This window comes from Felis catus, chromosome B2 (genome assembly GCF_018350175.1).
Source record: "Felis catus isolate Fca126 chromosome B2, F.catus_Fca126_mat1.0, whole genome shotgun sequence".
NCBI lineage: Eukaryota > Metazoa > Chordata > Mammalia > Carnivora > Felidae > Felis > Felis catus.
In genome coordinates this window covers 98,421,510-98,437,572 of record NC_058372.1, presented here as the reverse complement: position 1 = coordinate 98,437,572, position 16,063 = coordinate 98,421,510, and the positions used below count along the sequence as shown (strand labels likewise).

Genomic DNA, 16,063 nt, shown 5'->3' with positions numbered 1-16,063 from the left:
AGACATTTTCCTCAGAATGGTACACGTTTGTTGATATAGAGTTGCATCCCCTCTGTCACTATCTGTGGCTGTTGTGAATAAAGGTTATATAATTACAATATGGCAGGTGCTGTTTACTGGGTTTCAATTTTCAGAATTAATCACTCTTTATTTGCTTTCAATTCTTAGAATCAATTTTTGCATGATGCACTAAATACCTAAGTGCTACTTAAAAACAATCATAGGACAGGAATGTAAATGTGGTAATGCTGGAGATGGAAATTTAGAAACTGAAGAGAGGGAAAAGAGGAAAGAAGAGTAAGGACATTCTCTTGAATTGTGGGGAATCAAAACATATATCTAGAAGTAGTAGCTCAAGAGAGATTTGGAGATGATATTTAAAGTTATAGGCACTCAGTTGCAGAATTAAAGAATTAAAAATATGACTAACACTGGGGGATAGGCAGAAGAGAAAGAAAAGAAGAGAAATGTAAGTTAGCCAAATCCCTCATCACCACTAATATAAGAGAGAAAACAAATATCACAGGGGTCAAAAGTGTCTACGTTTCACTGTTTACTTTGTTATTTCCTAAACTGGTTTTCCCATAACAACCAAAAAAAAAAAAAAAACAAAAAAAAAACCCCAAAAAAAAACCAAACCAGAAAAAACCACGAACATTTTTAAAATGCAAGAATGGCTAAGAATGATGAGATATATGTTTTTATATGGAAAGAAATTTAAATGCATTGCTAAATTATATTTTTAAAAAGCAAGTTGTACAATATGTATAAATATAATTTTGTGTGGGTGTGTGTGGGTGTAAACATCTAAAAGGATCTTAACCAAATTGTTAACCAAAATCATTTCTAGGTAGGAAAGTGGAAATAGAGATGGGAGTGTGAAGGGAGATTTTTTTTACCCTATACAGTGCTGTATAATTTTATCTTTTTAACAAAAATGAATCTATGTTTAAACTTACATAGTTTAATTTTTTTTAATTAACAAATAAGTTGGAAGAGCTATTAAGTTGAGCCAAGCTCTGCAACTGAGACATCTCTCATTTGCAGTGTGGACTCATCCCACCATACTTCCAATAATCCTTAGAAAATCAAATCTGAGGATTTTTTTTTAATTGTCAAAGGATAAGGAAAAGGAAAAAGTGATAAAAGAACCAAATGGCTTCAAAATTTAAATAAAAAAAAAACCAGAACTGAAAAACACTGCCCCATATCCAAGCTTCTTTTAGAGAGGGAGGAGCCTGGGCACAGAGCAGGAAGGGACCCTCTCATCCTCCTCCCTGCACTTGCAAGGCCAAATTCCAGCTCCAGGAGCTCTTTAAAGGAACCAGGGTCTACTAAACGTGAGACAGGAAACCATCAAAACCCTAGAGGAGAAAACAGGCATCAACCTCTTTGACCTCAGCCTCAATAATTTCTTGCTTGACACATCTCCAAAGGCAAGGAAATTAAAAGGAAAAATGAACTATTGGGACCTCATCAAGATAAAAATCTTCTGCACTGCAAAGGAAACAATCAACAAAACTAAAAGGCAACCGATAGAATGGGAAAAGATATTTGCAAATGACATATTGGATAAAGGGTTAGTATCCAAAATCTATAAAGAACTTACCAAACTCAACACCCCAAAAATAAATAATCCAGTGAAGAAATGGGCAGAAGACATGAATAGACACTTTTCCAAAGAAGATGTCCAGATGGCCAACAGACATATGAAAAGATGTTCAACATCACTCATCATCAGGGAAATACAAATCAAAACCACAATGAGATACCATCTCACACCGGTCAGGGTGGCTAAAATTAACAACTCAGGAAACAAGAAATGCTGGGGAGGATGTGAAGAAACGAGAAGCCTCTTGCACTGTTGGTGGGAATGCAAGCTGGTGCAGCCACTCTGGAAAACAGCGTGGAGGTTCCTCAAAAAACTAAAAATAGAACTACCCTATGACCCAGCAATAGCACTGCTAGGAATTTATCCAAAGGATACAAGGGTGCTGATTCATAGGGGCACATGTTTATAGCAGCGCTTTCAACAGTAGCTAAATTATGGAAAAAGCTATACGTGTCCATCAACTGATGAATGGATACAGAAGATGTGTTTTATATATACAACAGAACACTACTCGGCAATGAGAAAGAATGAAATCCTGCCATTTGCAGCAATGTGGATGGAACTGGAGGATATTATGCTAAGTGAAATAAGTCAGTCAGAGAAAGACAGATATCATGTTTTCACTCATATGTGGAACTGGAGAAACTTAACAGAAAACCATGGGGGAGGGGAAGGGGGAAAATTGTTACAAACAGAAAGGGAGGGAGGCAAACTCTAAGAGACTCTTAAATACAGATAACAAACTGAAGATTGATGGTGGGGGCAGGGGAGAGGGGAAAATGGGTGATGGGCATTGAGGAGGGCACTTGTTGGGATGAGCACTGGGTGTTGTATGTAAGCGATGAATCATGGGAATCTACCCCCAAAGCCAAGAGCACACTGTACACTCTGTATGTTAGCCAATTTGACAATAAATTAGATATAAATAAATAAATAAATAAATAAATAAATAAAGGAACCAGGGTCTAATCAATAGAAAGATTAGGAAACAGCAGGATAAGCAGGAGATTGCAGGCATCAGAAAATGAAAAGGCAAACAGCGGGGGTGAGGGTAACTGGAAAGGAGAGAATGTAGGGCGTTGTTTAGGATAACAGTCCTTGGAAACTGGATGAGCAGTAATGGAGAGCAAGGAGTAAGGAAAACTTCCAGGTTTCCAACTGGAAGGCAGTGCTCCAACTGATACAAGGAATACTTCAGGGAGAAGAGTGTGGAGGCGGCCCAGGAGCCTCTATGTTAAAGGCAAATGTTAACTCCTATATGGCACCACTTAGTACCAATATCCTGCCATGGGTCTTTAAGAGTCATTTGTGTATTATTCTCCTTTCTTCAGATGGACTATAAACTCCTAAAGGGCATGTAACTGTTCTATTAATACAGTGCTTTATACAAAGTGACAAATAATAGCTATAATGGCACAATAATAGCAATAATAGCTATCATTTCATGCTTGCCATGTGCCAGACACTTTTCTAAGTAAGGGCTTTGCATGTATTAAGTAATTTAATGCTCCCACCATCGCTGTGAGATAGGTACTTTGTTATTCCTATTTTACAGGTGAGGAAACTGATCTTGTCCAAACTGACAACAGCTAGTGACTGAGTTATCCATTTTGAGTGACTTTCAAATACATGTAACCTTCATGGATGGGGCTAGAGACTCTAACGCTAAGCAAAATAAACCAGTCAGAGGAAGACAAATACCATATGATTTCAGTCACATGTGGAATTCAAGAAACAAAACAAATGAGCAAAGAAAAAACGGAGAGAGACAAATCAAGAAACAGACTCGGGCTCTTTCTGACTTCCCCACGCAGTAGTGAGAGGAGCTGCTGCCCTGTCCGCCCACCTGAATGGTTGGTCATGCAGAACTGCTCCAGTTTTCTGATCAAGAGGAACATGCAGACATCCAGCACCCAGCCCAATAACCTGAAGGCTCACGACACCTTCCACCAAATGGGCTGGTTCACCACAAGACTGTGGGTTTGGAGCCAGCAGCCTATGGCAAAGATGTAATGGTCATGAAGTAGAGATTTGGCCAGCGAAAACCCACTGCCTCCTACATGCGGACCACCACTAACAAGAATGTCTGGGCCACTCTCAGCAGCATCAAGCATATGACCCACAAAAACAAGTACTGTCCAGATCTGCACACGGCTGCCATTTGCAGGACCAGTGCCATCCTTCTCACCAGAAGCCTATGATGGTGAAAAGGAAGCACCCCACTAAGAACTGCTGAGCACCTGCCCCCCCACCTCCAAAGCAATAAAGATGTCAACCACCTGAGGAGGTGGGGGGAAGAAGAAGAAACAGATTCTTAATTATAGAGAACAAACATGATTACCAGAAGGGAGGTGGGTGGAAGGGATGGATTAAAGGGGTCATGGGGATTAAGGAGTGCACTTGTCATGAGCACTGGGTGATGTATGGAATTGTTGAATCACTGTATTGTACACCTGAAACTAACATGACTTTGTTACCTAACTGCAAGTAAAATAAAGACTCTAAATAAACAAACAAACAAAGAAACGGAACTTTCTGGCAACCATAGACATAAATAACATTTAATATCTTGTTTATGTATTTACTATGTGATCAGTATGTTGTCAGAATCTTGAAGGAATTAAACTTCTGGGTGCCAGATATTTAAAACTTTACTATGTTACTAAATGTTGCCATTCCATACCAACCAATATCCAGTGACATAAAATATTCCAGATGATTAGTTAGCAGAGTCATTTGGTGCATATTCTATGTGTATAGTAAAAGAGAACATTTTCTTCCTTAGACACATAGGGAAGATGAAGATTTTAGTGAAGAAGAGCCTGAAGAAGAGGAAGATGATATTGACAACATCCTTGAAGATGAATTTCCAAAAGATGAGGAAGTGATGAGTGAGGAAGATGAAGAACAGGAAATTGATGCACTTGAACGCCTGAGAGGTGAACTGGGAGAAAAATTTGAAACAGATATGAATAATTTACAAGTAATACAGGTTATTACTTTTCCTTTTTTCATAATTCGCAATGTAACATTTGAGAATGAAAGAAGTGTAGTTGGTTTATGTCTTGGTTTCTTTTTGACATTTCAAAAGAAATGTGTATCTTAGGACTAGCTTCCCTTTTGCCAGCACCGCTTGCAATTATGAAAACAAATTAATAACTCAAGGGCAAATGGAAGCCACAGAGAGTCAAAAGTTTTAACTGCCAATATGCAGCCACTCAGAAGCTGAAAAATATTTATTCTCTTGACCGAAGTGGTCAGTTACCAGCAATGTGTATATGCTGTGACCAGACTTGGTCTCATTAAAAATATTTGGTTTGGGGCACCTGGGTGGCTCAGTAGGTTGGGTGTCCAACTTCAGCTCAAGTCATGATCTTGCGGTTCATGAGTTTGAGCCCCGCATCAGGCTCTGTGCTGACAGCTCAGAGCCTGGAGCCTGCTTCAGATTCTGTGTCCCCCTCTCTCTCTGCCCTACCCCTGCTTGTGCTCTGTCTCTCTCTGTCTTTCAAAAATGAATACACATTAAAAAAAATTTTTTTAATATTTGTTTTTTTTATTTGTTTTTCATCAGGATGAATGTGAGAAGCTTATGATACCAGTAATTCTCATTAATGGAGCTCGGAAAATCCATATTGTACAATATAATTTGAATGTGAAACTGAAACCACTGGTAGAGAATCGTGAGAGCATTTTTGAAAAATGTTATCCAATAGCATCACACCTTGCCCAGAAAATGCTGAACTACACCTATAAGCATATAAGTGCATTTGGCTACTGGGACCCTGTAAAGGTAATGTCAGCAAATGCACCTGAAAGCTGTGTTCTTTCTTTTATTTTCGTTAAGTATGTCTAAGAAGAAGACAGGATAATTTCAAAAATTGTAAGCATTGTACAGTACTCTTAACTAGCTATAAAAACGTGATTGTTTTAATTTTCTGGCATCTGAAAAGTAATCAAAGGGTTTAATGTCTTTCATGTATATCTGGAGAGATAACACAATTCCAACTTGGTTTTAACTTGGTAGCAGAAGAATATGGGTAGTAGAAATATTTTCAAAGGACACATCTAAAGAGCTGAGCTCTGGTACTAATTTGTTACCTAATTTTAGGCAAGTCATTTAACCTCTTTCATTCTTTAATGGAACCAGGCCTAAGACCTTGTACTAAGACCTCGTTCTGTACTAAGACCCTGAAAAAAATAATACCAACAGGCCACTGCAATAAAAAACGAGAGTATAGGGGCGCCTGGGTGGCGCAGTCGGTTAAGCGTCCGACTTCAGCCAGGTCACGATCTCGCGGTCCGGGAGTTCGAGCCCCGCGTCAGGCTCTGGGCTGATGGCTCGGAGCCTGGAGCCTGTTTCCGATTCTGTGTCTCCCTCTCTCTCTGCCCCTCCCCTGTTCATGCTCTGTCTCTCTCTGTCCCAAAAAAAAAAAAAAAAAAAAAAAAAAAAAAATTGAAAAAAGAAAAAAAAAAGAGCCCTGTCTCACCTGTTGGGATGAGCACTGGGTGTTGTAAAAAAAAAAAAAAAAAAAAAAAACAAAAAAAAACGAGAGTATAAAGAGTATACAGTGTGAGACACAATATGAAATGTGACATTGACGTTCATAACAAGCATTCTAAGTACAATATTTTTATGCACGTGGACAGATTTACTCCAGTTGGAATTCACTAGCCTCAAATGTGGGATGATTTTCAACAAATCTTAACTAAGACCGTTCCAGCCACTGTTCTAGTCCTGGGAACAGAGTAGTGAACGAAAGGTTTCTTTTGTCATGGAGCTTACATTCTAGTTGGATTGGGGAGTGAGGATGGGCATAAGTAAATAAACAGAAAAATATATTCTTGAAAGATAGTATTAAGTGCCATAAAGACAATAAAAGAATGTCATGTGATAGTTACCTATTCACTTGATCAGTGTACCTTTTTATTTCCATCAATGATATAGCACAGTGGTGAAGATCATGGCCTCTGCCACCATTTATTAGTGACCTTGGACAAATCATTTAACCTCTCAGTCATTCCTATTTGCATAATGGGAATAAGAATAGTTTCCTACCTTATAGTATTGTTACAATGACTAAATGAGTTAATTACTATAAAGTGCTTACAACAGTGTTTTGTTTTTTGTAAGTGTTCAATAAAAGTTATTGTTATTAATACATATTACTATTATTGGTCACTGATAAAAAGTATTTTGGAGGATGGGATCCAAAAAGGAGCCATGTGCATGTTACTTGAAACCTCCTTCTTGGCTGATATTGACACAATCAGTTTCAATTTTACTTAATTGTGCTGTCTTATCTTAACCATACATAGGATGTCAAGAGAAACCTTTTCAAATATCATGCTGGAATATAGAAACATATGACAGTGTCCTCCATAGAGAATTGGATAGAGTTAAGCATTAGAACGGCCTGGAAAACTTTTGAAAGATAGTCATGCCCTTTCTCTGAGATGAGTGAGAAAGGGGAAGAAGCCGACAAAGTCAGAACCCTATTTAGGGAGGAAGGTTTCATGTCTAAATATAATTAGAATTGTACAAAAATGTGTTATAGAGAAATGAGTGCATGGTCATAAGAAGGGTTTAAGCATATAAATAATCATTTCTCAGGGCTGTTGGGAATCTTTCTGGGTGCATGACAGTTCAATATTTCTGATTTGATGACACTATGGGTATTCTGACCTACATAGGAGAAAGGATACATGCTAGATATTTTGAGCAACAGCAGAAACTGCTGTAAGGACTCTCATTTAATCTGGGAATTTGAAATAGAATCATTAAACTTTCAGCTTTTTTTATTACCAAGTGTAAGACAGAGCAGACATTCCTATACCACCCCTGAGTTTCTTCTTATACCTAGCACTTACTCCCAGCCATGAACTTCACTCCAGCCCAAGAATGATAATGTTGACAATACCATTGACCTGTGACAACTGTCCTGGTGTAGCTTTGGGGAAGGAGCAATCTTGAATCATATTGCTTCATACCTACTTTGTCAAGTATGGGCCGATACTTAGCCATCTAATGCTCTAAAAATGATATCCAAACCTGACTTTATTAATGACCCATTTGTCATCTTGAACAAATAAACAGATGTGGAACCACTCCTCCCAATCCTTCCATATCTGTACCTTAAGCTGCCTTTTAGGTATTTTTCCCTTTTGTGGCTGCTCTGGATGTTTACGTGAGTGGGATTTTGCCTATATAAAATGTGGAAGAGAAGCCTATAGGATTTGTCCTACCACTATGTCCCCAAACATAGCCCAGGACCCAATCTGTGTTAGTCTACTCAGGCTGCTATAACAAAGTACCACAGACTAGGTGGCTTAGACAACAGAAATTTATTTTCTCACAGTTCTAGAGGCTGAAAATCCAAGGTCAAATTGCCAGCAGAGATAGTTTTCTGGTGAGGCCTCTCTTCCTGGCTTGAAGATGACCACCTTCTCACTATGTCCTCACATGGCCTTTCCTCTGTGCTTATGTACTCCTAGTGTCTCTTCCTCTTCATATAAGACACCAGTCTCGTTGGATTAGGGCCCCACTCTTATGACCTCACTTAACCTTTACCTCCTGAAAGGCCCTGTCTCCAAATACAGTCACTTTGGGGATTAGGCTTAAACCTTTGAATTTGGGGGAACACATTTCCATCCATAACACCACCTTAGGAATGGACCTTTTTGTGAGGATAAACTGGCCCATAAATATATGCAAATAACTGGCCCATAAATATATGCAAACAACTTTACATTCCTTGGCAAAAACATACACTAAAGACATTATAAAGGAAGTATGGGAACTGTAATGGTCATAAACTGAAGTGTATTTCAGATTTCATCAATTGCATGTGGATATAAAATAAATTGTTCTTTTTATACAGTTTTTAATATTAAGATTAAGTTATAATTAGTTTTCTTATTTTGTAAGAAAGATATTCTTATTTTACAAATTTGTTCAAATGTATTTGGGGGAATGCTGTATAACTTAAAGCTAATTTATGAATTCAATTGTGTACATATTGCAGCTAAGGGAAGGAGAGACAATCAAGCCAATTGAAACTTCAGAGAATCCAGTTTATGCTGTAATCCATCGTCAGTATATTTATTTTTTATCTAGTAAGGAATCTAGAGAAAAATTTATGAAGAACCCAATCAAATATATCCGCCAACCCAAACCTAAGCCTACTATGCCCATTAGGATTGCAATTCTGGGGCCTCCAAAATCTGGGAAAACTACAGGTAAGCATGTGTTTGCCTTTGTTATTCCTTTTTTGTTCCCTCAGTGTAGCTAACATACAGTGTTATGTTCATTTTAGGTGTACAATATAGTGATTCACCAATTCCATATATTACTCAGTGCTCATCAAGATAAGTGTGTTCTTAATCCCCATCACCTATTTCATTCATCCCTCTACCCACCACCCATCTGGTAACCATTAGTTTGTTCTCTGTATTAAAGGGTCTGGTTTTTATTTGTCTTTTTTTCTTTGTTCATTTGTTTTGTTTCTTAAATTCCATATATGAGCAAGATCATATGGTATTTGTCTTTCTCTGACTGGCTTATTTCACTTAGCATTACACTCTCTAGATCCATCCACGTTGTTGCAAATGGCAACATGTCATTCTTTCTTATGGCTGAATAATATTTCATTGTATAAATATATGAAGTATATAAATAAATATACGTGGTATAAATATACCACATCTTCTTTATTCATTCATCTATCAATGAATACTTAGGTTGCTACCATAATTTGGCTATTGTATATAACGCTGCAATAAACATACGGGTGATGTATCCCTTTGAATTAGAGTTTTGTATTTTTTGGATAAATACTCAGTAGTGCAATTATTGTATCATGGGTAGTTCTATTTTTAATTTTTTGAGAATCCCTCCATACTGTCTTCCACAGTTCCTGTACCAGTTTATAATCCCACCAACAGTGCACGAGAGTTCCTATTTCTCCACATCCTTACCAACACTTGTTGTTTTGTGTATTTTATTTTAGCCATGCTGACAGGTGTGAGGTGTTATCTCATTGTAGTTTTGATTTGCATTTCCCCGATGGTGAGTGATGTTGAGCATCTTTTCGTGTGTCTGTTGGCCATCTGGATGTCTTCTTTGGAGACATGTCTGTTTATATTTTCTGCCCCATTCCATAACTGGGTTATTTGGTTTTGGGGTATTGAGTTGTGTAAGTTCTTTATATATTTTGGATACTAATCCTTTATTAGATATGTCATTTGTAAGTATCTTCTCCTATTCAGTAGGTTGTCTTTTAGTTTTATTGGTTGTTTCCTTTGCTATGCAGAAGCTTTTTATTTTAATGTAGTCTTAATAGTTTATTTTTGCTTTTTGTTTCCTTTGCCTCAGGAAGCATATCTAGAAAAATGTTCCTAGGGCCAATGTCAGAGAAATTACTGCCTGTGCTCTCTTCTAGGATTTTTATGGTTCCACATCTCACATTTAGGTCCTTAATCCATTTTGAGTTTATTTTTGTATATGCTGTAAGAAAGAGGTCCAGCTTCATTCTTTTTTTTTTTTTAATTTTTTTTAACGTTTATTTATTTTTGAGACAGAGAGAGACAGAGCATGAACGGGGGAGGGTCTGAGAGAGAGGGAGACACAGAATCGGAAACAGGCTCCAGGCTCTGAGCTGTCAGCAGAGAGCCCGACGCGGGGCTCGAACTCACGGACCGTGAGATCATGACCTGAGCTGAAGTCGGAGGCTTAACCGACTGAGCCACCCAGGTGCCCCCCAGCTTCATTCTTTTGCATGCAGCTGTCCAGTCTTCCCAATATCACTTGTTGAAGAGATTGTCTTTTTCCCATTGCATATTCTTTCTTGCTTTGTCAAAGATTGACCATGTAATTGTTGATTCATTTTTGAGTTTTCTATTCTGTTCCATTGATCTACGTGTTGTTTTTGTGCCAGTACCATACAGTTTTGATTACTACAGCTTTGTAAAATAATTTGAAGTCTGGAATTATGATACCTCTAGTTTTATTTTTCTTTTTCAAGATTGCTTTGCTATTCAGGATTTTTATGGTTCCATACAAATTTTTTAGGATTGCTTGTTCCAGTTCTGTGAAAAATGCTGTTGTATTTTGATAGAGATTGCATTAAATCTGTAGATTACTTTGAGTAGTATAAACATTTTAACAATATTTGTTCTTCCAATCCATGAGCATGAAATGTTTTTCTCTTTCTTTGTGTCATCTTTAATTTGTTTCCTCAATGTTTTATAGTTTTCAGAGTATAGGTCTTTCACCTCTTTGATTAAGTTTATTTCTAAGTGTCTTATTATTTTTGGTGCAATTGTAATAGTATTGTTTTCCTAATTTCTCTTTCTGCTACTCAATTATTAGTATGGAGAAATGCAACACATTTCTGTACATTGATTTTGTATCTTGCAATCTTACTGAATTCATTTATCAGTTCTAGTAGTTTTTTTGGTGGAGTCCTTAGGGTTTTCTCTATATAGTATAATGTCATTTGCAAATAGTGAAGTTTCACTTCTTCTTTACCAATTTGGATGCCTTTTATTCCTTTCTCTCATCTGATTGCTGTGGTTAGGACTTCCAGTACTATGTTGAAAAAAAGTGGTGAAAGTAGACATCCTTGTCCTGTTCCTGTCTTCAGCTGAGAGCTTTTCCCCAATGAACATGATGTTAGGTGTGGGTTTTTCATATAAGGACTTTATTATGTTGAGGTATTGTTACCTCTAAACCTACTTTGTCGAGAGTTTTTATTATGAATGGATGTTGTACTTTGTCAAGTGCTTTTTCTGCATCTATTGAAATGATCATATGGTTTTTATCCCTTCTGTTATTGATGTGTCCTTTGTTATTCTTGAGTATAAAAGAATCTCTTGAAAGCTAGTGCCACTTCTCCGGAAAACCAACTCTCAGAATTGACTCAAAAGGAGATAGAAAACCTAAATAGGATAATAAGTACTCAAGAAAAGTCATTCAAAAATATAACCCCATTCCAAAACAGTCCAGGATCAATCAATGATTTTAGAGAAAAATTGTATCAAACTTTCATAGAATTAAAAACTCAAACAATTTCTGTGTTTTTGAAGCTTTTTCAGAGCAGAGAAAAGAAGACAATAAGTTTCCCAATTTATTTCCAGTTTCTTTTGTTATTAAGGAGTACAGTCCTCAATAAATATAAGCAAATATTTTTAAAAAATTAAAAATATATACTCAAATATTTATATGGGCAGAATTATAGTCAATATAATCAAAAGGTTATAAAGAGTACAAATTCATTTTTAAGTTAGCATAATGGTGATATCAAAACCTAACAAAGATAATACAAGAAATTATAAGTTAGTATCACTTATAATTACAGTCAAATAACAGCATATTAAGATTATGTTAGCATAAAATTATATTAAGATATTTTAATATAAGATTTTAAAAGATGAAGATATAATCTACTGTATTAATAGTTTAAAGAGTAAAAATCCATTATCCTATCATTGCTGAAAAAGACACTTGGTAAACTATACTCCTATAATGTTTGAATTTTGTATAACTTTGGACTGTGCCTTTTTTTTTTAAAGGCAAATAGTCCAACAAAACATTAGTTTTCAAGATGACATGATAACAACATGAACAATGGTTGGTCACAATAAGAATTGAATGGAAAGGACAGATACAGGAGGTATTTCAAAGGAAAACAATAGGACTTAATGACTGACTAAATCGAGAATGAAGGGGAAAGAAGAGGTCAAAGACAAATTTGTCACCAGGCAGAATAAAAGGGAGTTTTGTGTTCCAGCTCTTCAGATGAAAAGTTTGTTTTGCCCATTTAAACCTCCTAACATGATGAGTCTTTAATAGTCACATTCTAAATGTTCACAAACGTAATAATTCCCAAAGAAACCAAATCATTGACATTTGAAATAGGATCCCACAACCAGAGCAAAAGGTGAAAATGTGGATAAACGTTCTTATTTCTCATTTATTTTTCTGTGTGCCTCTTAATCCCCATTCACTATTTCACCTATCTCCCTACCCCACTTTGGGAAACCACCAGTTTGTTCTCCGTATTTACGAATTTGTTGCTGTTTCTTGTTTGTTTGTTCATTTGTTTTTTTCAGATGCCACATATAAGTGAAATCATAATAGTATTTATCTTTCTCTGTCTGTAGGTCCATCCATGTTGTCATAAATGGCAAGATCTCATTCTTTTTTTTTTTTTTAATGCTTATTTATTATCAAGAGAGAGAAAGAGAAAGGCAGAGAGAGAAGGAGACAGAAAATCCCAGACAGGCTCCATAATGTCATCACAGAGCCCAATGTGGGGCTCAAACTCATGAACAGTGAGATCATGACCTGAGCCAAAATCAAGAGTCAGACACCAAACCGAGCCACCTAGGTGCCCCAAGATCTCATTCTTTTTTATGGCTGATTAGTATTCCATTGTGTGTGTGTGTGTGTGTGTGTGTGTGTGTGTGACATCTTTATCCATTCATCTATCAACAGACACTTAACGTTGATTCCATATCTTGGCTATTGTAAATAATGCTGCAGTAAACATAGGGTGCACATATCTTTTCAAATTAGCATTTTTGTTTTCTTTGGGTAAATACCCAGCAATGGAATTACTGAATTGTATGGTATTTCCATTTGTAATTTCTTGTGGAACCTCCGTACTATTTTCCACAGTGGCTGTACCAATTTAAATTCCCAGCAGTGTAAGTTTCCCTTTTCTCCACATCCTCATCAGCACTTGTTGTTTCTTGTCTTGTGATACTAGCTATTCTGACTGGTATGAAGTTATATCTCATTGTGGTTTTGATTTGCATTTCCCTGACGATGAGTGATGTTGAGCATCTTTGCATGGCCATCTCTATGTCTTCTTTGGAAAAAATGTCTATTCAGGTCTTCTGCCCATTTTTTTTTAATCACATTATTTGATTTTTGGTATTTAGTATTATTATTAGTTGACTTGTGGTATTATTAGCTGATCTCTTTATATATTTTAGAAATTAGCCAATGGATAATCTAGTAGGTTGCCTTTTGTTAATGGATATATCCAGTTTAGTAGGTTGCCTTTTGTTTTATCAATAGTTTCCTTCACTTTGCAACAGCTTTTTAGTTTGATATAGTTCCAATAGTTTATTTGTGCTTTTGTTTCCTTTCCCCAAACATGTCCAGAAAAATATTGCTATGGCCAAAGTCCAAGACATTGCTGCCTATATTTTCTTTTATGAGTTTTATGGTTTCAGGTCTTACATTTAGGTCTTTAATCCATTTTAAGTATAGTTTTGTATATGGTGTAAGTGATACAGTTTTATTCTTTTGAATGCAGCTGTCCAGTTTTCACAACACCATTTATTGAAGACTATCTTTTCCCCATTGTGTATTCTTCCCTCTTTTGTCATATGTTAATTGACCATATACACACAGGTTTATTTCTGGGTGCTCTATTTCATTCTATTGATCTGTGTGTCTGTTTCTGTGTTAATACTATACTGTTTTGATTTTCCATTTCTTTGTTGAAACAGAGGTGAACTTTTAACAAGGTATCAAATTATAAAAGCCTTATTATTATTAGAACTTTAAAAAGTAGGTCTGATTCCAAAATTTATGGCAAAGCTAAGATTAAGGGCTCTGTAGCTCTTGCAAGGGCTTCCCTTTGGGGTGGCCCTAACTGTGGTCGGTTAATCTGCATTCCCCGTGAGATAGGATGGGCTCTCTCAGTGTCCTCTACACTCTGCTGTTTTCAGACACGATGAGGCAGGGTACATAGACCATTACAGAGCATGCCTACATTTAGTAGTTACGGAAAGCCATTGCCTATGGTCTCATTTAGGTGAAGCAGAAGTCAAAATGGATCTTGTTTCAACCAATGGCAACACCTATGTGACTTTGGACAGATTATCCCATTTTAGTGGGCATGAGTCCTCTCATCTATAAAATTAGAATTTCAATATTCATTCTTTTTTTAAAAAATTTTTTTTCAACGTTTATTTATTTTTGGGACAGAGAGAGACAGAGCATGAACGGGGGAGGGGCAGAGAGAGAGGGAGACACAGAATCGGAAACAGGCTCCAGGCTCCGAGCCATCAGCCCAGAGCCCGACGCGGGGCTCGAACTCACGGACCGCGAGATCGTGACCTGGCTGAAATTGGACACTTAACCGACTGCGCCACCCAGGCGCCCCGTAGAATTTCAATATTCATTCTATCCACCTGATGGAATGGTTGAAAATGTCAAATAAAGTCACAGAAGAAAAATTGCCTTGTGAGTTATAAATTACTATTAAAATGTCAGGTATGCCATTATAATTTTTAAAAATTATTTCCTATAGGATTAACTGAGATCTAACTGTGTAGGGATATGCTATTCTGATTGAAGCATGGATTCCATAAATAGATAGATGAGGAAACATATAGTTTCATATGTTCGGTGACACAGGAGTATTAGATTATTATTTTGGACATAATTCCAAATAGAAATAGTACACAGGAGTATTCTATTATTAGAGTATTAGATTATTATTTTGAACATAATTCCAAATATAAATAGTACACATATGATGCCATGTAAAGCTCTCAAAAATTTTGCTACCTTGTGCAGAAGGAAGAAAACACTTAAATATTGGTTTGGTTATGAAAAAAACCCCACGGAGTTGGCTCGTTAGCCACATACCTGAAATATTAATAATGATTAACCTCTGACAGTATTAGTTCAATAAAATGTAACAATTTTGACTTTCAAAATTTCTTCAGGGAATATGAAGATTAGCTCACTGTGGACATCAATTAACCAGAAATTAAAAATAAGGTTGACTGATGAATTTGTGAAATGGAGTAAGTTTAAAGTTTTAATCTTTTTCAGTTGCCAAAAAAATTTCAAGTGAATATGGCTTAAAGCGCTTGTCAATAGGAGAGGCGATGCGTTATGTATTAAACAGCCAACCAGAAACAGAGCTGGCGCTCATGTTGAATTGGCATCTTCATAAAGGAATGACAGCACCTGATGAACTGGCTATTCAAGCCTTAGAAATATCTCTGATGGAAAGTATATGTAATACTGCAGGGTAAGTGGGAGTGGGCGGTGGGGAGGGAGTTAAATCAAGAAACCACTCACAGAATTTAAAACACTTATCTTCAACAAGGTTTAAAGCTCTTGTAAAGGGTGAGGTCTACTTCTCAAACCTTAGGCACCTACATGGTTATATATTTTTAATTTTCTGTCAGGCTAAAACTTGGCTTGAACACTTATATGCCAGAATAGCAAGCTGGCCACTGCATTCCCTGTAGCAACCTGTGTATCGTCTAAAAGTTTCTGGCCTTACACTGCTGACAAAGGAGGCCAGTGTGACTTCCAGAGCCTAGTAGACCTTCTCACTGCCCCATGGAATGATGGAGGAGTGGCCTTCCCCTGCCCCCCAGATGGTACTGGTCTAACAGAGATGGTCTCGCACTGGCCCA

At 36.9% G+C, this 16,063-nt stretch overlaps 1 protein-coding gene and 1 pseudogene across 10 annotated transcripts in view; both read left to right on the top strand.

Annotated features, from left to right (window-relative positions):
- AK9 (adenylate kinase 9) overlaps positions 1–16,063 on the top strand; it is a 145,580-nt gene that overhangs the window by 105,313 nt on the left and 24,204 nt on the right. For 9 of the 10 annotated variants that reach the window (XM_045058599.1, XM_045058594.1, XM_045058600.1 and 6 more), the window contains 4 exons: positions 4,398–4,604; positions 5,184–5,402; positions 8,635–8,848; positions 15,468–15,669. In XM_045058599.1, coding sequence (XP_044914534.1) covers positions 4,398–4,604; positions 5,184–5,402; positions 8,635–8,848; positions 15,468–15,669 — 842 coding nt within the window. Of the gene's footprint in view, positions 1–4,397; positions 4,605–5,183; positions 5,403–8,634; positions 8,849–15,467; positions 15,670–16,063 lie in introns of those variants that run through there. The other variant, XR_006598614.1, reaches the window with a different exon arrangement.
- LOC123385667 lies at positions 2,560–4,384 on the top strand (annotated as a pseudogene).